General features: G+C 42.3%; 2 protein-coding genes across 2 annotated transcripts in view; one reads left to right on the forward strand and one right to left on the reverse strand.

Moving 5' to 3' along the window:
• TAF1D (TATA-box binding protein associated factor, RNA polymerase I subunit D) overlaps positions 1 to 23,427 on the reverse strand; it is a 212,190-nt gene that overhangs the window by 173,171 nt on the left and 15,592 nt on the right. The window lies entirely within an intron of this gene.
• Positions 12,403 to 23,427, forward strand: part of HEPHL1 (hephaestin like 1) — a 71,924-nt gene continuing 60,899 nt past the window's right edge. The window contains exons 1-4 of the mRNA XM_081797338.1: positions 12,403 to 12,428; positions 12,493 to 12,737; positions 20,321 to 20,533; positions 21,207 to 21,386. Coding sequence (XP_081653464.1) covers positions 12,403 to 12,428; positions 12,493 to 12,737; positions 20,321 to 20,533; positions 21,207 to 21,386 — 664 coding nt within the window. The remainder of the gene's footprint in view (positions 12,429 to 12,492; positions 12,738 to 20,320; positions 20,534 to 21,206; positions 21,387 to 23,427) is intronic.

Consider the following 23,427-nt stretch of genomic DNA (forward strand, 5'->3'; position numbering starts at 1 on the left):
AAAAAAAAAAAAGAAATGGCTTTTTCACTAGTGAGAGGTTTGTTTTAGCTCTGACTCATTCAATCTGAGGACAATATTCTGGTTCCCGGGCCCATGGCATAGCTGGGTGAGTTGGTGTCAGAGTGTTGTATGTCTCTGATTTTTTATTTTTTGCGGAAAATAGCCCTTGCTCTCCCCTTCTCTCTCAGGGTCCAGTGTCTTATATCTTTTATTTGTTCCTTGAAGTTCCCTCTTAAGTCACGTCCCAGCTCCAGAAGCTGTAATGCATACTTTCAATATTGTGGTTCTTAGAACATCTTTTGAGATGTTCTGGTAATCGCTGTTGGATATTCAGATACACTGGCTTCTTTCTGATAAGAAGAACCCAGTTCACTCAACATCCAAGTTCCATTTTCTAAAGACGAAGTTAGTTGCTAACATTCAGGAATACCATGGAGTCTTCCAACATGTCTTTAAGAGCCAGGTCCCCCTGCCCTGGGGGAAGACCAAAGATCTAGTTGGCTGAGACACACAGCTTCCGGGTTTTCTAATAATACAAAGGTGGCATAGTCATGTTTGGTTAAAGAAGGATGAAATTCCTGCCAGCCAGGCTGCCAAGAAAGATTCTTCCTTAAGCTTTGTACCAGGAAACTTAATGTCCAGGGGGCTGTTTCCAAAGAAAGCTCTTGACTTCTTTCAATCTCATATGTGCTGACACATGTGCTCATTGGTTGTGGTGGTCTTTACTGTGATGAATGGATATGGGATTGAGAGGCTACCCTAACTGCCATTGGCCTTCCCTAAAATGGAGCTCTGCTGTCCTCATAAGGGGCTCAGTAGAAAATAGTCATTGTGAGCAGCTATTGAACATGAGACTGTTCAAGATGTGTACGCTGAGCATAGTGAGTACAGTCTTTAAGCACAATGAAACGTTGGGCTGCCTTTCCACAGGTTGAGTAAAAAGCTTCGAAGTCTATCTTTCTCCTAAAATGTCAGTGTAGCTGTTTGTGAGCATTTATTCTGACCCAGGAGTTCCACCAGAGACTTTCAACTCATTATTGTTTACAGGTGGTATCATTTCCACTTTACAAACCAGTAACTGAGACCCCGAGGTTAAGTACTTGTTGGAGTTTACAGAGTAAAGGCAGCACCAAAGTCACATTTTTTCGCCATGCAACCTGTTTCTTGGTAAAGGTGATCCTTTCCCACTGAATTGAACTCAGCTGTGATAGTAGCCAGGGATTCCAGTAAAAAGAACTTTCTAGAAAGTTCCAATTCTTACCAAAGGTAGGTTTAGTCCCACGGGTCACTCTTCCCAGAGAGACGTTGAAAATGATCACTGGTGTCAGTAGCCAAACCGGTTACCTGGATTCATTCAAAAACCCAACATACTTTATTTTTTTATTTTTTATTTAAAAACCCAACATACTTTAAATACTCAAATGCTACAAAGCTCTTTCCGCAAAGCTGAGTGCAGGAAGAATTTAGGGGGTCTCTGTTAATTATTTCAGCCAGAAGATGGTGCTTTGAAGAACATACAATAAAGTACTTGAAAATAGTTATGGTGAAAAAGGAAAAAAAAAAAAAAGACTAGGCATGCCTAACACGCAGTTTGGTGTCAGCCTAGAGTAGGATGGTTTAATTAACAGATGCTGTGGTCCTGCTTGAGAGGACTCTTGCCTTTTAGGCACCGCTGGCGTTCTAGATGTCATGCCCACAGTGCCCAAGTCCCCAAGTGTTTCCTTCTAGTGTGTGAAGGCATGGTGTGTGTGCAGGGCTGCCTCCTGACTCTTAGAAGGGGAGCCTGGGTGACATGGCGCATAGTGGCTTTTGTTAGCAATCATGTCCAGCAGTGCTACTGGTGTGAGGTGGCTCAGGGCAAGTCCCTAAGAAGGCACATTTGTAGTGGGCTGCTGACTCTTGCTTGAGGAATAGAGGACACATGTCATGATTCACAGATGTCCCAGTGAAGATGCCACAATTGTGGGACATATGGAGCTCAGTGTGTGTACTCTACTTTGTGCCATTTCCCCAGAGGCAAGGAGTCATCTTGAATAATGTGAACATGCCTCTCACTCAGCCTCCGGCACTTCTGAAGACAGTCTGCTGTTGAAGATATTCAGACCCAGACAAATGCCAGATATTTGGAGAGCCAGGTGCCTAGTATCCCACTAGGAGTGGAGAGAGCCTGAAATAGGAATCAGGAGACCTGACTTCTAGTCCTTGCTCCGCCCCCAACTTGCTGTGAAACATTGAACATCTCATATAATCTCTCTGACCATCAATTTCCTTAATTTGTATAACAAGGGAGTTGAAATATAATCCCTAAAGTCGCTTTGGAAGTGTAATTCCAAGGAATCAAAAATAATTTTTGAAACTGAATGAAAACCATCTTACCTGATTCTCCAGTTCTAGAAAGATTTTTACAATGGTGAGAGAGAGATGATTTGCAAATGTTCAGTCTAGGAGTCAGAGTTGGAAAAGATCTGAGTGGGGATATGTGACAAATTTTGAAGTATTCCATATTTTTCTTTGCTTATCCATTTTGTCCCCCCTGTTCTTTAAGAGCTATCTCCAATTCTTTATGCAAGAAGCATTTTCCCACAACCCTGGCTTATTCTGATCTGTTTCCTTCCTCACCGTTCATGGAACTTGGTGTCTTCCTTAAGCCTTAGACACAGCATTTTCCTCTCCCCGCATTGCTGTTGGGTGTCTGATGTACACTGGGCCCCTCGGCAGCTGAAAGATAAGCACCATGATGGCAGAGAGACAGGCCCAGAGTATGTTTAATAATCCACTCCCCACCCCCGCCCCGAGCTTTGACGGTGACAATAATCCATGGAGGACTGAGCACAAGGCTATTCATTTGGAATCATTAAAAACTAATCACTTTGTCAATTTAGTTATTCCAGTTGCTTAATCTTTGACTATGGGAATGGCAAAAATGAGGGGAACAGAATGGTGAGTGCCAAAGTTTCTGTGATGTAAAAAACTTGGAAACCAAAATTAGGCAGTACCAAAAGCCCAATAAATCCTGATTCACAAGGATGGGATAGGAAATAAATTGAGATCATTTTGCCAAGACTCCATAGCAGTCAGATGGTACAATTTAATTTTCCATCTTGGTACCTTTGCTTAATCATAGATTTCAGAAATATAATTGAGACTGTAAGCACCAATATTTCCTAGAAAGCATAAAATTCAGGAGTTATATTCTATTTAGGAATATTTTATCCAGATGAATATATATCCCCCTGCTCCCCATTGGGCCTAATGCGGACACCGGCCTCCTTTGATTTGCCTGGGGATGATGTCAGCATTTGATCCATTCATGCCTGTCCTGTTCTGGCTCATAAAGTGCTTAATTAAGGTGTTCCTGTGCTTCGGTGGTAAAGCCAAGTCTTTAATGGAACCAGAGTGGGGGGTCACCTTCTATAAAGCTACAGTTCTCACCAAAGACCTCATTAAGCAACCAACACACATGCAGGATTTTTCTTCCCAGTGAAATGTGGGGTTTTCACGGGTGCTAACTCACAGGCAGAACCACCCTTGGACATGAGTGAGGCCAACCACTGCACAAACCCCAAGTTTTAGGGTCTGTTAAGGAGTTTACTTAACCATATCACTGTGTCAGCCCAGTTGATGGTAAAGGATTTTGGGTACCCCCTTGAAGCAGGCCCTAGGATGTGCATAAGGGAGAGACCTATATATCTATCTGAAAGAAGAGCCAATTAATTGAAGGGAAGCATGTGGGGGAAGAGAGAATCTTTTGTAAGCTTTGAAATAAAGGGAAGGTTATCATCTCATTTGGGCTTGATCTTAGAGTGTGACTTTCAGATTTCAACTTCTGTTGGATCAGCAGAAAAATCATGTGTTGGTTCTGAAGCCATATGAATATCTTGGGGCTGCTCTTATTCCCTATATCAGATAGTGATTGATTTGGGCTGCCAGTGGAGAGCAGAATAGAGTGGCTTAACAAATTAAGCTTCTGTATTCTCTTATAAAACAATCCCAGAGGGCTCCTGGGTGGCTCAGTCGTTAAGCGTCTGCCTTTGGCTCAGGTCATCATCCCAGGGTCCTGGGATTGAGTCCCACATCAGGCTCCCTCCTCGGGGGGAAGCCCGCTTCTTCCTCTCCCACTCCCACTGCTTGTGTTCCTGCTCTCGCTATCTCTGTCTCTGTCAAATAAATAAATAAAATCTTAAAAAAAAAAAATCCCAGAGGTGGGCAGTCCAAGGGTGGTGAGATAGGTGGTATGATAGGATTTTGGGGGCCTTCTATATTTTTGACCCATGATCCTTAGCATGTGACTTCACTCCTCAAGGAAGTTCATGGTCACAGTATGGCTGCTGGAACTCCAGCCCTCAGGTCTATGTTCCAAGAAGAAAAGAGGAAGGGAAAAGGTAGAAAGGGTCCAATTCTTGAGGCATTACCCCATTAGCCCTTTAAAAAGCTCTCATGGAAACGCCACACAACCAATTCTATGTACATCTCACTGGATACTCTAAACTACAAAGCGGCGGGGGGGAGGGGGGCAGTTGGAAATATAGTTTTTTGTTTTGTGATTTGTTTCTGAGTAAAAGCAGGATTTGATTGTTACTAAGAAAGACGGGAACATGAATATTGCAAGGTAGCAGGCAGTCCCTGCCACCTTCCCCTACCTCAGTTCTCCCTGTTTCTCATCCTTCACAAACACCCTCTTAGTCCCCCTTTCCTTTTCCCACCTCCAGATCGTGGGGTCCCAAGGCCTGGTTAGTGGCATTTGAGAGAACTCACAGACAGTGTAATAGCTAACTGTCCCTGCATCCTCACTCTGTTCCAGGCATTGTCATAAAGGTTTTCCATGCCAAGCAGGGGGGTGACAGAGGTCCTGTCCCTGGTCAGGGGGGCCGGGAGGCCCAAGGTAGGTTTCCCTAGCCAAGTGTAGCCAAGCAGTGGTCTAACAGAGATGCTAAGGCAGTCTGGCTTGCTGGGGAAGTGTGGGGGCTCTCGCATCCACTGACAAGCTTATGATTCTTGTTCTACCAACTGAGTAAGTAATTGAATCTCTCTGTGCCTCAAAATGCTCATCAGTAAAATGAGGATAATGATAGTACTTGCTTTGGGGGTATAGGAGTTTCCTGTGGCTGCCGGAACAAATTACCACAAACTGGGGAGCTTAAAACAACAGAAATTTATTCTCTGCCCGTTCTGGAGGCAGAAGTCTGAAAGGAAGATGTCAGCAGGGCCACACTCCCTTGGAGGCTTTCAGGGGGAATCTGTTTGCTGATTCTTCCAGCTTCTGGTAGAAGCTGCTGGCAGTCCTTGGTTGTGGTGGCATCACTCTGGTGTCTGCCTGCATTTTCCTATCACCTTCTCCATGTGTGTCTGATCTTTCTCCTCATCTCAAAATCCTTAACTTAATCACATCTGCAGACTCTTTTTCCAAATAAGGGGATTAGGACTGGGACTTATCGTTGGAAGCCATTATCAGCCCACCCACAGCGGGGATTAGGAGGCTCAGATGAGACAGGATCTGTAAAGGTGCTCAAATGCGACGCCTGGCACTGGGTTAACATCTTAACCTGCCAGAGATGTTAGTCATCATGATAGCTCACCTATCTTGAGGGGTCTCTGGAGAGCAGGAGCTCTGTGGGAAACAGACTGCAAATGGTCACATTTCCCTCTTTCTAATTAGAGCTTTGCCATAACTCCCACTGACTGAGCACCCCCTCTCCCAGACGCTGTGCATGGGGCTCCACATCATCTCATTTATTCCTCATGATGGCTCTGTCGCAGTCGCTGGTTTTCAACCAAGGAAACTGGAGTTCAGAGAAGTTACTTCTGCAAGATCTCACAGCATTAAGTAGGGAAGCTGGGATTCAAGTTCATTCTCTTTTCTCTTTACTGCATACATTTGTTTTTAAGCCACCTGTGTGGGCTCTGAGGGGCTTTCTGTGGACATGAAGTGGGAGAAGGAAGAACTCAAGACTTGAGTGGTGCCAGGGCAAACCAGGGCTAGAGACTGTGTAGAGGAACGCATCGCTTGGATGGCTCAAAATGTATTAATCTAATTAGGGAGGGCATGACTACATCCAAGTGCAACGTGTAATCACCATCTCCACCCTCCTTTTTGCCAAGTAGCCCCTGCCCCAATCTACTCCTGTTTTCTCAGTGCCCCTTCTCAAGTTCAGGCAACAACGTTGCTCGTCCTTCTGGTGACCATGACGGTCTCACACATTTGCTCTGACCACACCCTCTGCTGCTGCTCACCTTCACCCCAGCTCCCCTCCCCATACTCAGACCTGCAGGATCCATATGGTGCAGGTGCCGCTTAATGTAGAAAACCGGCTTCTGCTATTTACTCTCTAGTGTGTGGGTTTTGTCTTCCCAGCCAGATGGTAAATCTCTTGAGTGCAGGGACTGACATTCATACATCTTGGCCCCAGTTTCTAGTTTAATGTCCCATATAGTGTAGAGGTTTAACAATTGCTCAGTGGTTGAAGGGATGGGGGAAAAAATCTGACTGAAAGATCCAGGTTGTAGGGGACAGTGGTGCTGGTGAGGTGCACACCCCTTGTGAGCTACCAGCTCCTTGGAATCTGACTTGGAAGCCCATCTCTGCTCTGGTTGGATGATTCTCCTGGGCAGGTTCCTTGTAACAATGGTTAATCTCACCTGCCCTTAGAAGGCATCTTCCTTCATGGTGTTGCCCTTGGCCTTGGCAACGTAAGTGTTCTACATCCCCATTCTGTCTTTAAAGCAGTTGCTCATGTGAAACTTTCCAGCCCAACTGGATATTTTCACAGCATAAAAGAGACACCTCCTCAGTCTGAGTCAAAATGTGAGAATGTTGGTTGGGAATGAGCCTGAGGGGTAATGAATGCTCGGTGCCTCACAGTGCCGTCATCCTGTGGCTACACTGTAAATAACATAAAGCTCACCACCACAGGCATTCCACCGAGTGCTCTCCAGCTATGTCAGAGGCTGCTTTCTGTGGATGCCTTCCTTGAAGTCACTCACTTGTTTTGTTTCTTGGGTAAGGGTTGCATCCTCCAGGACTCATAGGACATGGAGCTTCAGTCCCACTGTTACAAATGTATAATGTGTTCTTAGGAGTGATTTGCTGTGGAGACACTAAAGAGACTGATTTCTCTTACTTTCATCTGTCCCTATCTTTTCCACTTTGGATAGTTCCCATGGTTTCAACTAGTTACTATGTTCTAGTTTCAAGTAGGTACTATGGTTTTTGTTTTGTACTGAGTACTACAGAAAGGTGATTTCCCAATTTGTATATGCATTCAACATTGTGTTAGTTAGACCAGGTCAGTTTGTGCTATAGCAACAAACAACCCCCAGATCTCAGGGGCTTAACACCACAGACGCATGTTTCTTTCCACTTGGGTTCATAGAGGACCACGTGGCTCCAGGACAACTGTCCTCTTGGGACAACTAGTAAGCCAGGCTGCTGGGATCGTGAGGCTTCACGATCTTCACTGGAGGCTTTCCCTGCAGCAGAGGATGTGGGGAGGGGGGTCTTGCAATGGTAATTAAATGTCCTGGCCCAGAAGTGACACATGTCACTTCCACTCACAGCCCACTTGCCAAAATCCCATGGCTTCATCTATCTGCAAAAGCTCTTTGCTCTCCCCTTCTGCTGGGAGTAAAGAATCAGCATGGGTAAGCACTGGACAGCTCTGCCATTAGAATTGTTTGGCAAACTTAGGGAAAATATAGAGGCCACGCCAGAAAGTCTGATTCAGTTGCCCTGAAATGGGGCCTGGGGACCTAAATTTTGGCAAATGTCCCAAATAACTGATCCAGTTGATACACAGGTGGGCATTGGGAAGTACTGCTTTAGAAAACCTAATGCCCTCTCGGGGTGACTATTGGCTGTCTCTGTGATAGGACTGACACTCGTCAGGAATGTGCAAAACAAGTCAATATATGTAATTCAGTGCTAAAATATGCAGCGTATGTAGTAAGTGCTGTGGGAAGTCAACAAACATGTCCCCTCCTTCTGATATGCTTGCCTCTTATTTGGGTGGCTCTGCCAGACAACTCATTATGATAAGGAACTCTTGCTTAGCGTGCATTTGCGTGTGTGTGTGTGTGTGTGTGCACGCTCGCACACGCACACGCCTGCGCATGCTGGGAGCTCAGAGTACAGCAGTGCGGAGAGTCAGATGTCCATGTTTCCCTGCAGACCCCGTTGGAATGACAGGGTCCTCCCTATGAATAACCTCATTCTAGCTTTTTACCCATCAGGCTGAGTCTAGAGAGGACACCAGTGATTCTGAATCTAATCCTTCCTCTGTCGTTACCTTACTGGGTGGCCCGGCGTCAGCTATAAAGCCAGGTAACTCTGCCTACTCTGGGGCTAATTAGCCAGCCTGGGGATGACTCAGTTCTTCCTCTGCTTCTTCCTCCTTCTTCTCCTGAACAGCCTGTTCAATTAGGACTTGTATTCAGCTACTAGTTAACAGAAGCCTGGAAAACACTGGCTCAAATGTATTGTTTGGCTTATGCAAAAGAAAGTCAGAAGTTGGCAATCTTCAGGGACCCAGATTCCTTTGGCTTTCCACTTGACCATCCATTCGTAGGGTATGACCCTCTTCCCCCTTCTCTCAAGATGGCTGCTGAAGCTCATCATCATATCTTCATTTCAGGCATGAATAAGGGGAAGAGCAAAAAACTACAAGGGTCTCTGCCAGTTGAGTCCAGAGAAGTACCACCGAATGACACATGCGTACATCTCATTGGCTAGAAGTGTGTCGCATGACCATCCAAGCCTCAAGTGAGGCTAGGAAACAAGAGCTTCCATCACAAAGCCCCAGTGTCAGGCATCCAGACTTTTTATCCCATTCCCTTGCACAGGGAAATGGAGGCTTCTGCCTCACGGAGCAGAAGAGGGCCAACTCTTGCTCCCGGCCAGACACCCACAGGCTCAGTGGATACACAGAGGCAGAGGGCTGAGTGTGCACAAACCTGACTGTGCGCAAGTCCTCAGTCCTGACGTCTGAGAGTGGACTCGTCAAGCTGGAGGTTGAGCAGTGATTCTCTTCCCTCCAACTCAAGCTGCAGGCACTATGCTCCCTCTCAGGGCAACAATGCCCCCGTGGAGGAGAACTTACCCAAACAACACACTTTTGGGGTGGTAGCTATGTTTTCAGAGGGAGAAGGCACACAGAGAAGGCACAAAGAGAAATTTGGCCCCTCAGTTGTCCCTCTTTTCTAAATAAAATGTGAGCTTGTTTTTATTATGAAAGTAAATAAAAGATACACTCCCATGTATGAAAGAGGGTGAGTAAACTTCTCATTTTTTCTGGCTCCTGCCCATGGCCTCAGTCCCAGGGCCCAGAAGTTACACCTTTATGGTTTCCGTGGCCAGTTTCCAAATGTTTTCTTTGCTTATACGTATATATGCGTATCGTTTAAAAAACACAGAAATGGATCACACTTTACGTGTGTGACCTGCAATTTGCTTTTTCCATGTAGTTTCTTGGTGATGGTGCCATGTTGCCACCTATCGAACCCCCCTCATTCTGTAGTGTGGCTATGGGGTAGGAAGGTGCCAGAATTTATTTACCCAGTCACCAGGTGAGAACATTTTGGTCTTTCCAGGCTTTTGCTGCCCCAAATCACTGTTGTAATACTCCAACCCTTTTGTCAGGATTCCTGTCTTGTGAGTCCCATTGTCCGGGTGCTGAATCTGGCAGGTCGGGGAGAAAGAGCTTTGCTGCCTCTGGGAGGACTAGCCCTGTGGTCCTGGCTCCTCTGAGGGGAGCCTCAGCCCATGGTTTTCCCCTTTCTCCTAGGAACCTCCTACCTACTGACTCCACTCCAAGGGCAGGGCAGGGTTGACACATGTGGGTGGCTGGGCAGGCTAGTAATCTGGTGCTCTGGGAAAATAAATAATATTGGGGCCCCTTCAACTGATATTTGGAAAAATACTTGTTCAGCTCTTATTTGGAGGAAAGGCTGAGTGCTGAGAAGGAGGTGGCCTGGTGGTGGCAGTCCCCACTGTCCTCTTGGTCACAAGGAGAAGGAACCCACTCTGTAGCTCCCTGGAGCAACCCTTCTTGGAAGGGATTTTAAGTGACTACTTACACACATTCCCTGGGGTCTCCTCCTTCCACCTCCCAAACCCCATCTGAAGCAGATGATTCTTTCCAACCGTATATAATGCTCACCCCCAGAGAAGTTCTGAAAGTTGCCATTTTCTCCACTCCCAATGTCATTTCCGGTTAATTTTATCCCCCCAGCAATGCCATCCAGCTCCCTGGTGATGTTGCAATGCCCTTTAGAGCTGAGATCTAGCGGCTCCACCCCTTAATTTGGCTCAGCTGAGGACCCCTGGAAGTTCCCCTGCCTCCAAGGCCAAGGCCAGTGTCTTTAAAAGGGGCTTTATTGCTACAGGTTTGACCATGGCCTGTGACCATATTAGGTGGTCTGGAGTAGGCTGGATGCCCCAGCTGGTTAGAACCAGGAAGTAATGACGTTGTGAAGAAATCACTTTTCAGTTTGATTTTAAAGCCATGCTCTGTTCTGTTTAAATGCTTTTCTTTTAAATTTTGTCATTCTCTAAGCTTCTGTTTATAAATTACAAAAAGGGAAGGGGGCTGCAAACCCTGTTGGTCAGCAGGTCCCTGGGAGCAAGAGAACAGTCTTTGGAAGGCAGGTCCAGCAAACCAAATCTCATAAGGTCACGGGTTGGATTTCAGAGATGATCACTGGATGTTTTCTGGTGTCCACAAGGCATCATCAGATATGATGCCTTATGTATTTTGGTTACCAAGGGGGCCTGACAGATGAGCATGAGGAGCTCATCCCCTAACTATTGTCGCTACGACAGAACAAGCCGGTGTATGTTCTGCCAGTAGTGATAGTATTATATTACCTAGGTGTAGAGAAGGCCACACCCAAAGACCCCAAAGTATCGCATTAGCTGGCTGCCTGTGCAGAGCAAAGAGAGCAACTATGTACCAAGTATACCTCCAACCCCACATCCACAGGAGACGTCGCAAGTGGTTCCTTCTTCCCCCTGACTGAATGCAAACTTGACTTTATTTTTGTCTAAGCAGTAACTACCAACCAGCCCGATCTGGTGCACAAGTTAAAACCTATTTGCCATCCCGGGCCTAGAGAATATTCAAAGTCGAGTATGGCAACATACACTTTTCTGCAAATACAGTCTGCAAAATTATCCCAGCTTTAACTTGCCAATCTGGGGGCAAATCCAAGGCTTTTCTTTTTCTTTATTCCAAAGCCACTAAGCACCAACACTTCCAGGCAATTACTCAGCACTACAATAAAAAATATATTTGAAGCATTTTTGTCTTCAATTAGCTCACAAACCAGAGATGTACATATCTTACTGTGACACGTCTTGCAAGTGTGTTATTCGTGCTTGAACTGTGTGTGTGCAGAAGGGGAAAGGAGAAAGAGTTTGAACTGACCTGGAAGGGTGCTTGGCAGGTAGAGAATGAGGAATAACACCCAGATGCAGGAAAAGAATGCGTGCAAGTGTTGGAATGCTGGAAGGACATGGTGCGTTCTGGGAAGACTGAGCATGAGGTCTGGTGGAAGGGTGAGGCCGTGGGAGGTAGGCAAAGAGGAAATGAGGAAATTAGCCTGGAGAGATGCACCAAAGCTGGGCTAGATGCACCAAAGAAGATCACTCCTGCTTTGACTTGAGCCACTGGATCCCTGTCCCCTGCTTGACCCAGTCACCCTCCACTCCATCTGCCTGCACTTCTGTCTTCTGCTCCATGGTGGGCTGCATGCCTGGCCACCTGACACGCTCCTCTCTGGCTCCATCATCCTGAAGAGTCTGCAGGGTGGGCAAAGTTGCCATTCATACTAGAGACTGCTGGGGAGGCTTGTAGTAGGAACTGCTTAGGAGCATGTATCTGAGTCACTGGTATACAAACGTTGCATAATCTCATTGAGGAAATGAGGATGAAGCCCTGAATATATCTTGTCTTTGGCTTTTTGATCTATAGTGCTTTCCCCAAACTTAATGAAGCAAACATAAATCCATTAGTCAATACAGAGGCTCTCAGACCTGGGGTGACTCCATCAACTCCACTGGCGCTTAATCATATACTGATGAATGTCATTACTTAATTTTCCCATTAAGTCATAAATTCTTTTGTATCCCTGTATAGCACATAGCAAAGTGCTGGGAACATGGTGAACACATACTAATTGTTTATTAAATGAAAAAGTGAAGGGGAACGTGTTGAAATGAAAAGGGGGAAATGGACAGCAAGACTTTAGAGTATTCTGTTTGGTTGTAGTTTGGTTGTGGATACAATTTGTGTTTCTTGTCTTGTCACTTAACTCTCTTAGCCTTAGTTTCCTTATCAGTAAATTGAAGATAATCTTACCAGCTCTACAGAGGTTACAGGGTTTTGTCCAACACCAAATAAGAAATCATACATGCAAATACTTTATGAACTGTTAAGGTAAGCTATTAGGATTTTCTCTTAATGTCATATAATTATAAAATATTTTCCTTCTTACTTTTAGACTTGCAACCTTATTTCTCAAAAGAGGGCCCAACAGGATAGGTGGTCTTTACAAAAAGGCTGTTTACAGACATTACACAGATGGGACCTATTCCACAGAGATCCCCAAACCTCCCTGGCTTGGATTCCTGGGCCCTATTTTGAGGGCTGAAGTGGGTGATGTGATTGTCATCCATTTGAAGAACTTTGCTTCCCGACCATACTCTTTGCATCCACATGGCGTTTTCTACAACAAAGATTCAGAAGGTAAATATCAATCCTGTATTACTGGTGTCTTGTCTCTATTTTGTAAGTAAGGCAATTGTCAGCTACAGTTAAAGGGATCAAAGAGACAGTGATTACACATGTTCATTTGTCTTTTTCCCCATCTCCTTTTCTCCCTATCTCCATCTGTTCCTCCTAATAGAGAAAACTTCAACAACACTATCAACCAATTTGCCCTAATTGACTTCTAGAGAACATTCTGTCCAAAGAATACACCTTCTTTTCGAGAGCATATGGAACACTCGTCAGGATAGATAGTAGGCTGTGCATAAAATAAATCTAAATAAATTTAAAAGAACGGATAGGATGCAAAGCATATTCTCCAATCACACTGGAATTCAATTTGATATAATCAATGAAAGAAATCTTGCAAATTCTTGCAAACATTTGGAAATAAACAGTACACTTCTAAATAACTCATAGGTCAAAGAAGAAATCACAGGATAAATTGTAAAATATTTTGAATTGAATAAAAATGGAGATAAAACATATCAAAATTTATGGTATATTGCTAAACAAGTACTTGAAAGGAAATTTAGAGCTTTAGACACGCCAAGAGAGAAGAAAAGTCTCAAACCAATAACATAAGCTTCCACCTTAAGAAACTAGAAAACAGGGGCGGCTGGGTAGCTCAATTGGTTAAGCGGGCTGCCTTCGGCTCAGGTCATGATCCCAGGGTCCTGGTATTAAGCCCCACATCGGGCTCCCTGCTCAGAGGGGAGCCTGCTTCTCCCTCTCCCTCTGCCCGCCGCTCTGCCTGTTTGCGCTCTCTCTCTCTCTGTGTCTCTGTCAAATAAATAAATAAAATCTTTAAAAAAAAAAGAAATTAGAAAACAAAGAGGAAAAAAAGCTAAAGCAAGCAGAAAGAAGGAAATAATAAGGACTAGAGCAGAAATTCGAAGAAGGAGAAAACAGAAAAATAATATAAAATTGATTAAGCCAGAAGTTGGGTCTTTGAAAAAGATTAATAAAATTGAGAAAACTTTATCTAGTGTGATGAAGAGAGAGGGCACAAATTACCAAAGTCAGGAATGAAAGATGGGACATCACTCTGACCATACAAAAATTAAAAGGATAATAAGGGAGGATTATAAACAATTTTATGCCAAAATATTAGATAACTTAAATGAAACTGACAAATTCCTAGAAAGACAAAAATTACCCAAACTGACTTAAGAATAAATAAAAATTTGAACAGACCTATAAAATGTAAAGAAATGGAATTAGCAATTAAAAATCTTCCCTCAAAGAAAAACCCAAGCTCAGACGGTTTCATTTATAAACTCTATCAACTACTAAAATAATAATAATAATAATAATGCCAATCCTTTACAAAATCTTTCAGGAAATAAAGAGAGGAATACTTCTAAATTCATCCTATGAGGCAAATATCATGAGCCAGTTAAAGACATCACAAGAGAACTACAGACCAATATTCCTCATGAATGTAGACACAAAAATTCTTAACAAAATATTAACAAACTGACTTCAGCAACATATAAGGAGAACTATATATCATGACCAAATGCAGTTTATCCTATGATTGGAAGGTTTGTTTAACACTCAAAAATAAATGAATGTTGGGGTGCCTGGGTGGCTCAGTCAGTTAAGCGTCCGACTCCTGATTTTGGCTCAGGTCATGATCTCAGGGTTGTGAGATTGAGCCCTGGGTCAGTCTCTGTGCTGAGGGTGGAGCCTACTTAAGATTCTCTCACCCTCTCCCTTTGCCCCTCTCCCCTCCCCCACTCATGCGCTCACACTCTCTCTCTCTCTAAAAAAAAATAATTAAAAAAAATGAATGTACAACATATTAATAGAATAAGGGACAGAAACCACATGATCATCTCAAAAAGTGCAGAAAGGCATTTAACAAAATCTAGTACTTATCAAATTAAACATTTCCAACAAACTAGGAATAGACAGGCACCTCCTCATCCCAATAAAGTTTATCTAAGAAAAACCCACAGCTGACATCATGCTTAATGGGAGGGGGACTGAATGCTTTCTTCATAAGATTGGGAATAAGGCAAGAATGTCTGCTCTCACTGCTATTATTAAATATTATCCTGAAGATTCTAGCCAATGCTAGACAGGTCTGCTAACAATAAACTTGGTCTTTGTTTATCTAGAACATCTTTACTTTACCTTGCTTTTTTGAGGGATAGTTTGCTGGATATGGTATTCTCCTTTTGCACTTCCCCCCACCCCCTGCAATACTTTAAGTATGTCATCCTATTGTCTTCTCATCTCCAATATTCAGATGGGAAGTCAACTGTTAATCATGTCAATGTTCTTGTGTATGTGATGAGTCATTTTTCTCCTGCTTCCAGTATAACCTCTTTGCCCTTTTTTCCCTAACAATTTGACGACAATGTGTCTATGTATAGATTCTTTGTATTTATCCTACTTGTGGTTCATTATGCTTCTTTGATGTGTAGATTAATGTTTTTCATCAAATTTGGAAAACTTCTACAAAAAATTTCTACAAACATTTTTTTTCCTGTCCCTTTTTCTTTTTTTTATCCTTTGGCAGGCTACTATTACACATGTTAATACACTTGATGTTGACCCACAGGCCTCTGAGGTTCTGTTTATTTTCTTTGATCTTTCTCCCTCTCTTCCTTTTTCAGATAGGATAGTTCTATTGATCTATATTCAAGGTCACTGATTATTTGCCATCTTGAATCTGTTGTCAAGACCTTCTAGTGAATGTTTTATATCATTTATATCATTTATTTATTTATTTCACTTTTCAATGCCAAAACTCCAACTTTGTTCTTTTTATAATTATAAAATTCTACCTCCTTGTTGAGATTTTTCCATTTACTGAATCATTTTGTCCTACTTTTTTAAATTATTTAAACATGGTTTCTTTTAATTGCTTGAACATTTTTATAATAACTGCTTTAAAGTTTTATCTGCTAAATTTCACATCTAGAGACACTTAGAGATAATTTCTATTGGCTGCTTTTTTTCTCTGAGAATAGGTCACACTTTCTTGTTTCTCTGTATGTCTCATTTTGTTGTTGTCCTTGTTGAAAACTGGAAATTTTTTAGCATATATTGAAGCAACTCTGGATTCAAATCTTTCCCTCATCCAAGGTTATTTTTGCTGTTGGTTTGCTTTTTTGTTTAGTATCTTGCCTGGGCTAAATCCATGAAATCTGTCTTCCCTAGAGTATGAGGCCACCAAGGTTTCTGCTCTTTTTTTTTTTTTCTTATGTTTATTTTTAAGGCTGGCTTCTAAGGGGTCACCTCTAAATCTGCTTAGCTTTGAAGTCAGCAGATGCTTGGACAGAGGTTGTGCTTAAGCATCAGTAAGTCCTCAATTCTCTGCAGTTGGAATTGTGGGTGGATAGAGAGCCCATTCAAAGTTTAGGTGGTTTTTGTCTACCTTGGATTTTCATTTTTGCTGGGCCCTTTGCTTCTCCTCTTTGCAAGCACACAGCATTTGAGTCAGCCAGGAGTAGGCAAATAACTGATGTTCAGCAATTTTTCAAGCATAAACTTTGCTGGATGCCTTTATTTGATTTCCAGAGCAATGAAATTGTTGGTTTTCTCAATTTCATTCATTTTTACATTACTTTCGGGGGAGAGGATTTGCTGACCTCCTCACTCTCTTTTGATGAATTTTTCTCTTTGCTACCTTTGCAAGCTTGCTACTCTGAAAGTCCCTGCTCAGTTCAACTTAGTGTTTACTGTGCACTAGACCCAATGCTGGATACTGGGGCTGCAAAAATGAGTAAATACATAGTTGTTGCTTCCAAGGTGTTCATCTGGGGAGTGGTAGAGAATGAACACAGAAGAAGTCGGTAGGTGGGATTAACATTGATTAAGCAGTTCCTAATGTGCCAATGCCTGTGTGAGAGCTCTTACATACCATATCTCAGTTAATAATGGAATTAGCGAGTGCTTTCTTGATCTCCATATGAAATATAGTTAAGTATTAGGACTATTTAAAAATAAATTTTACTGTTTTTTTTTTTAATTCAGAGAAGCATAAAGAAGGGGTAAATGTCTCACATTCTGATTCCCTACTTATCCACTAAAATGAGCTCAAAACCAAAGATTAAACAAAAACTAGTATATGAACTTGGTTAGAAAATTTTAGGGGCGCCTGGGTGGCTCAGTCAGTTAAGTATCTGCCTTTGGCTCCAGTCATGATCCCAGGGTCCTGGGACTGAGGCCTGTATCAGGCTCCCTGCTCAGCGGGGAGCTTTCTTCTCCCTCTCCCTCTCCCTGCCGCTCCCCTGTTTGTGTTATCTCTCTCTGTCCATCAAATAAATAAAATCTTTTTTTTAAAAAAAGAAAATTTGGGGCACCTGGTGGCTCAGTCAGTTAATCAGCTGCCTTTAGCTCAGGTCATGATCCCAGAGTCCTGGGATCGAGTCCCGCATCAGGCTCCCTGCTCATCGGGGAGCCTGCTTCTCCCTCTGCCTGCTGCTCCCCCCGCTTGTACTCTCTCTCTCTCTGTCAAATAAATAAATAAAATCTTTTTTTTAAAAAAAGAAAATTTTAAGAGTACAGAGAGGTATAATAAGAGAAGTAAAAATTCTTCTTATCTCTTACCTGAAAAACAATCACCTTTAAAAATGATGTACTATATGGTGACAAACATAACATAATAAAATAAAGATGTCTTATAAATTTCTCTTAGAAAATTTTCCATACATATATTTGTGTGTGTGTGGTTATGCGTATGTATATATTTGTTCATTTGTACAAAAGAGATTATACTGTAATGCTGTTACATATTATCTGTTTTCCATTTTTGCTTCATCTTGGAGATTTTCTCATATTAGGTCTCATAAAAGACCTCCTTTTAACAGTTGTGCAATATCCCTTTGTATGAATGTACCAGTCTAGTACATTGATGATTATTGATGATTAATGATGATTATTTAGGTTGTTTTCGTTTGGGGGTTGATACTGGCAATTCTACAACAAACATTCCAGTTCACGTATTTTGAAAAACATTTTTAAGGATGTTTCTAGGGGAAATTTTTAAAAGTAAAATTGCTGGTTATGTTCATATTCTTTCTTTCTTTTCTTTTCTTTCTTTTCTTTCTTTCTTTTCTTTCTTTCTTTCTTTCTCTCTCTCTCTCTTTCAATAGGAATTGGCAAATTGTCCTCAAAAAAATTGCACATTTAGTCTTCCACCATTTGTTTATGAGCTGGCCTGTTTCTCCTATAACTTCACCAATCCTCAATATTCTCAAACCTGATGGGGTGAAAACTTGTATATTTTAATTTCTAAAAGCCCACACATTTTATTTATTTATTTATTTATTTATTTTTATTTTTTTTAAAGATGTTATTTATTTATTTGACAGAGACACAGACAGAGAGCACAAGCCGGGGAGCGGTAGGCAGAGGGAGAGGGAGAAGCAAGCTCCCTGCTGAGCAGGGAGCCCAACGCGGGGCTCAATCCCAGAACCCCGGGATCATGACCTGAGCCGAAGGCAGACGCTTAACCATCTGAGCCATCCAGGCGCCCCAAAGCCCACACATTTTAGAATACATAAAACCAAATGATTGTTTTTAAAATATTCTTATATTGTTAATGTTACCATTGCTCAAAACCTTTGACAAATCAAAATTCCTTTCTGGGAATAATTTTCAGAACAACTTAATAAGCTACCCCACCCTAAATCACCTTTTACTTTATATTCACAGTATATTTTGGATCCTAAATGATCTTCCTCATCTTGAGAGGTGAAACCAAGGTTTTGTTTGGGGACTCAGGCCCTTCCTTTCAATAATAGTGATCAACATTTCCTAATTATAACAAGCAAAAAGAAAACACATAAGTAAAGTGTAAATAAAAGAGTCTCTAGAAAAACTAATATTTGTATTGATTTGTATCATATAATCAAAGCAAAATGAGTGATCTCAGTTGAAGCCTCTAGACAAGTCCACTACCCACCCACCCTCCCCCAGCTACAGAGCCTCAGTCTCTCTGTATATAAATTCAGAAGCTTTCAAGCCATGCATTTTATTCACAGGGCTTTGGTGTATGGTGTACAGTCATGCCACTCATTCATTATTTTATTCAACAGATACGTACTGAGCACCCACTCTACTAAGCACTGAGGTAGACCTTGCTTATAAAATTATGAGCAAAAAAACCCTGTTTTTTGTAGAAATTATAGTCTAACGTGAGAGACAGACATTAATTGAACAATTATATACACAATATTATACATATATAATTAAAACCTTGGGCAAGTACTATGAATGAATAATAACTGATGTTTACTGAAAGCTTACTATATGCCAGATGCTGTGATAAATGTATTGTAGATCTTATGTCATGTAAGCCTCAACAACTCTATGAGATAGGTATGATAACTATCATCCTCTTCCAGATAAGAATCTAAGGCTCCTAGAAGAGAAGAAAATTGCCCAAGTTGCAGCTAACAAGTGATGGAGATAGTATTTGATTCCAGGCAGTCTAACTTCAGTGGCCCTGAACTTCACCATTGGCTCTACTGCCCTTCTCTCTGTGTGAATGCATTTTAGAAAACTGACCTAGTCCAGGGAGTTCAGGATTGCAGGTTTGTTGAATGGATGGTGAACAAGTGAAAGAATGGAGAATGAACTTGGGGTGTGTCCACATCCATCTCCTCGGCCTCTCACCCTCCAGCCTTCTTCCTAAGGCCATCCAGCTCGTCCTGGTCCTTCCAGACCTCTACCTTCTATCCAGGTAGTTATCAAACTAGTTTTATCAGTGGACTTTCCTTAATTGAAAAATCTTGTGAAATCTTAGTTCACACCCCCTCTGTGGTAGACCCCCCACCTAGCAAAACACCAAATTATGTAACACATCACCCTATTTTACTCCCCAGTTGTCCCATGTGCTAATAATTCCGATTCTGGTTGGCTCAACAGAACTGTAGGATCTCTGGAGGAAAGATGAATGTCTTACTCTTCCTTCCTATCTTTCGTGAGATTTCAAACAGGTGTTGAATCTGTAATAAGTGCCTAAGAATTTCATTATTTCTTCTATTTCTTTCCTTCCTTTTTTTAAGATTTTATTTTATTTATTATTAGAGAGAGAGGGAGAGAGAGAGCATGAGTGGAGGGAAGGGGCAGGGAGGGAAAGAGAGAGGCAGACTCCCCACTGAGCAGGGAGCCTAGCGCAGGACTTGACCCCAAGACCCCAAGATCATGATCTGAGCCAAAGTCAGATGTTTAACCAATTGAGCCACCCAGGCACCCCTCTCCTTTCCTTCTTGAATTGATGTTAAGTGAGGTGGATTCAAATCTTCCTGATTGGAACAAGGGGCCCATCAGAAGGGGTCCTTATGAACATTTATTAAGCATCTGGCTTTGTGCAGGATGCTTTATGTACATTGTGTCAGCTAGTTCTCACATCACTCTGGGGTGGGTATCAACATTCTAGCTTCACTGATAGAAAACCAAGGCATTGAGAATTTAAATAACATGCCTCAATCCCACAGGAAATAAATTTTAATTCATAGGTGTTTGATTCCAAAGCTCTGGCCCTGTCCACTATAGCATGCGATCTTTGTATATTAACTATATTTAATCTTTTCTTGAAGGAGCCCTATACCCAGATGGAACATCTGGAAGGAATAAGAATGATGATATGGTTCCTCCTGGCAATAACTACACCTATATCTGGCCAGTGAGAGAAGAATATGCCCCTGCTCCAGCGGACGCCAACTGTCTGACCTGGGTGTACCATTCGCACATTGACGCGCCTAAGGACATCTGCTCTGGGTTAATCGGCCCCCTGCTGGTATGCAAGGAAGGTAAGGAGCTCTTCCACCCCCCACCAACACACACACACAAGCCTATTCCCAGATGTATTAAAAAGTATGTATAAATTTTGGGCTTTGTTTTGCCTGCCTCCCTTGCTCCATACAAAGGTGCCTTTTCTTCCAAGCTTTCCATAAGATTAGGGAGATTCCTCTAACATAGAAGGCCAGTCTGACACCACAGCAGGGGTAATAATTCAGACTTCTGTCAAGGAACCATCATTAGCATTCTGAAATTTATATACTTTAAAAAAGAAAACAAACCAGGGACATACCATATTGATAGCCATTCATGCCAGCCCATACCACACATAGAGAAGTGAAGAATGTAGCCAAATGGCCAGGCTTGCTTTTGCTTTGATATTTCACCTGCATGATCACTTTTTGTCCCCCATTAATTGCGTTAGTGTGTCTGTGCTCTGTCAGTAACACTGGCTCCCTTTGGGAGCAGTTGCTGTGAAGGCTTCTGTTTCATGACTTTTCTCTTCTACGACTCTGTCATTTCCATTAAAATCCTTTGCTGCTTTCATGTTGTGGTTATTCCTGTTCTTATAAGTCTTTGACTGACTTCAAACTTACCTGATACCATTGGCAAGAGGCAAAACTCATCTTGATTTAATTCACTTTGAACGATTTTCCTCCACTCTTTTGGATGTCCCCCCGATAGGTGTCCTGAATAAATATTCCGGGACAAGGACAGATGTGGACCGAGAATTCGTTATAATGTTTACTCTGGTGGATGAGAATCAAAGCTGGTACCTTGATGAAAATATCAGACATTTCTGCACTGACCCTGATTCAGTTGACAAAAAAGATGCTGTTTTCCAGAGAAGTAACAAAATGCATGGTGAGTGTCTCCCGTGTTATCAAATATATACCAAATGCTTTTTGTGGATCTGATACTATGAGGCCAGGGATGAAAAAACACAGAAATGTCTAACCCGGTTTTCTAGGATTGATAACTCAGTGATAAGAATGGTTAGGAAGTGATATGAAACACAATCCATGTCAGAACATAAAACAATCTGAGAAGAGATGAGGCAATAGATATCAGCTGAATTGTGTATGACAAGCTATGGTATGGAAAGTGGAAGGATTAATGTTATAATCAGGAAAGAATCAAGAGGTGATCCTAGAGAAGGATGGGTTTATATTGACAGGAGAAAGGAGAATGAATTGCCATCATATAACAATTCTGTGGTTTGCAACATTTTGCATTATTCCAGTAACCATTTCCTGAGTGACGGCTAAATTTTAAAAACTATGCTGTATGCTATGTTTAAATACACACTTGTGAATTTGTTATATTTCCCAGGCATTCCTTTTTTGAAAATAATAATTTTTTTTTTTGAGAGAGAGAATCTTAAGCAGACTCCACGCCCAGCATGGAGCCTGACACAGGGCTCAATGTCACAACCCTGAGACCATGAACTGAGCTAAAATCAAGAGTTGGATGCTTAACCGACTGATCCACCCAGGCACCCCTCCCAGACAATCTTTCAATCAACATTTATTGAGCATTCACTATGTGCCAGACCCGTATTTGAAAATAGTGAACTTCTATAGTTATCTTCTCCATTGAGACAGACCACTTACCCACATCTGTTTTGCAGAGTAGTGGCTTAATACAGAATTTTAAGACTTGGGGATTATTAAGTAGACTCATTCTTCTGTTTTCCTAGAGAGTTCTAGTGAACACAAAGAACATCTTCAATGTAAACAAACACCCCATGTCATTCATTGATAAATTTCCTTCATATTTGCTTATCTGTCTCCTAGAATCATCCTAACCAAGGCAGCATCAATGTAGTTAAAAAATCATAGGAGAGAGAGAAGGGGCTGAAGATCATCTGACCTCCCCTATTTTACAGAAGAAACTGAAGTCAAGAGACCATCAATGACTTGCCTAAGGTCAAAGTGATAATTAGGGCCAGAGTTGCCTGAGAGAAGCTAAGAGAGGAGCCCCATAGCAAATAAATGTTAGTTTGGTTGTGTTTGATTCCAAAGTGTGTCGAGGTGTGAGTGTCAGTATACTGACGATTTCCACTGCATCACACACCCTCTCTGTTCTTTCTAGTGGTATTTCAGTAACCTTGTGTGAGGGGGGTGTTTGGAAAATATTTTAGGAGGGAAGAAGTAAAGGAGGGAAGGGAGGGAGGCAGGGGAAGCAGGGAAAGAAGTGAAGGACAGGATAAACAAAGACCTAAATTCAAAACATTGCTGTGTCCAGTCAACTTTTATCCCTATGCTTTACAGAATGGTGGCAATGCTCTCAAATCTTGCTGAAAACTACTGTGATGGTTTACGACTCAGCTGCCCACAGAATTCCTTTCACTCTTTCAAATGAAAATGTCCAACAAAAAGGAATCAATTACATAAGCAAATATAGACTGTATTTAAAATAAAAATCAGCCTGGGGGCACCTGGTTGGCTCAGTCAGTAGAGCATGCGAATCTTGATCTCACCCACACTGGGTGTAGAGATGACTTAAAAATAAACTCTTTTGATGGCTGCATAATATTGGTATTCTTAATCTCAGGAAACAAACTGAGGGTTGCTGGAGTGGGGGGTGATGTGAGGGATGGGGTGGCTGGGTGATAGACATTGGGGAGGGTATGTGCTATGGTGAGTGCTGTGAATTGTGCAAGAGTGTTTAATCACAGATCTGTACCTCTGAAACAAATAATGCAATATATGTTAAGAAAAAAAAAAGAAGATAACAGGAGGGGAAGAATGAAGAGGGGGAAATCAGAGGGGGAGACGAACCATGAGAGACGATGGACTCTGAAGAACAAATTGAGGGTTTTAGAGGGGAGGGGGGTGAGAGGATGGGTTAGCCTGGTGATGGGTATTAAAGAGGGCACCTTCTGCATGGAGCACTGGGTGTT

The sequence above is a fragment of the Leptonychotes weddellii genome, chromosome 11 (assembly GCF_054177405.1).
Source record: "Leptonychotes weddellii isolate Sample4059 chromosome 11, ASM5417740v2, whole genome shotgun sequence".
NCBI classification, from domain to species: domain Eukaryota; kingdom Metazoa; phylum Chordata; class Mammalia; order Carnivora; family Phocidae; genus Leptonychotes; species Leptonychotes weddellii.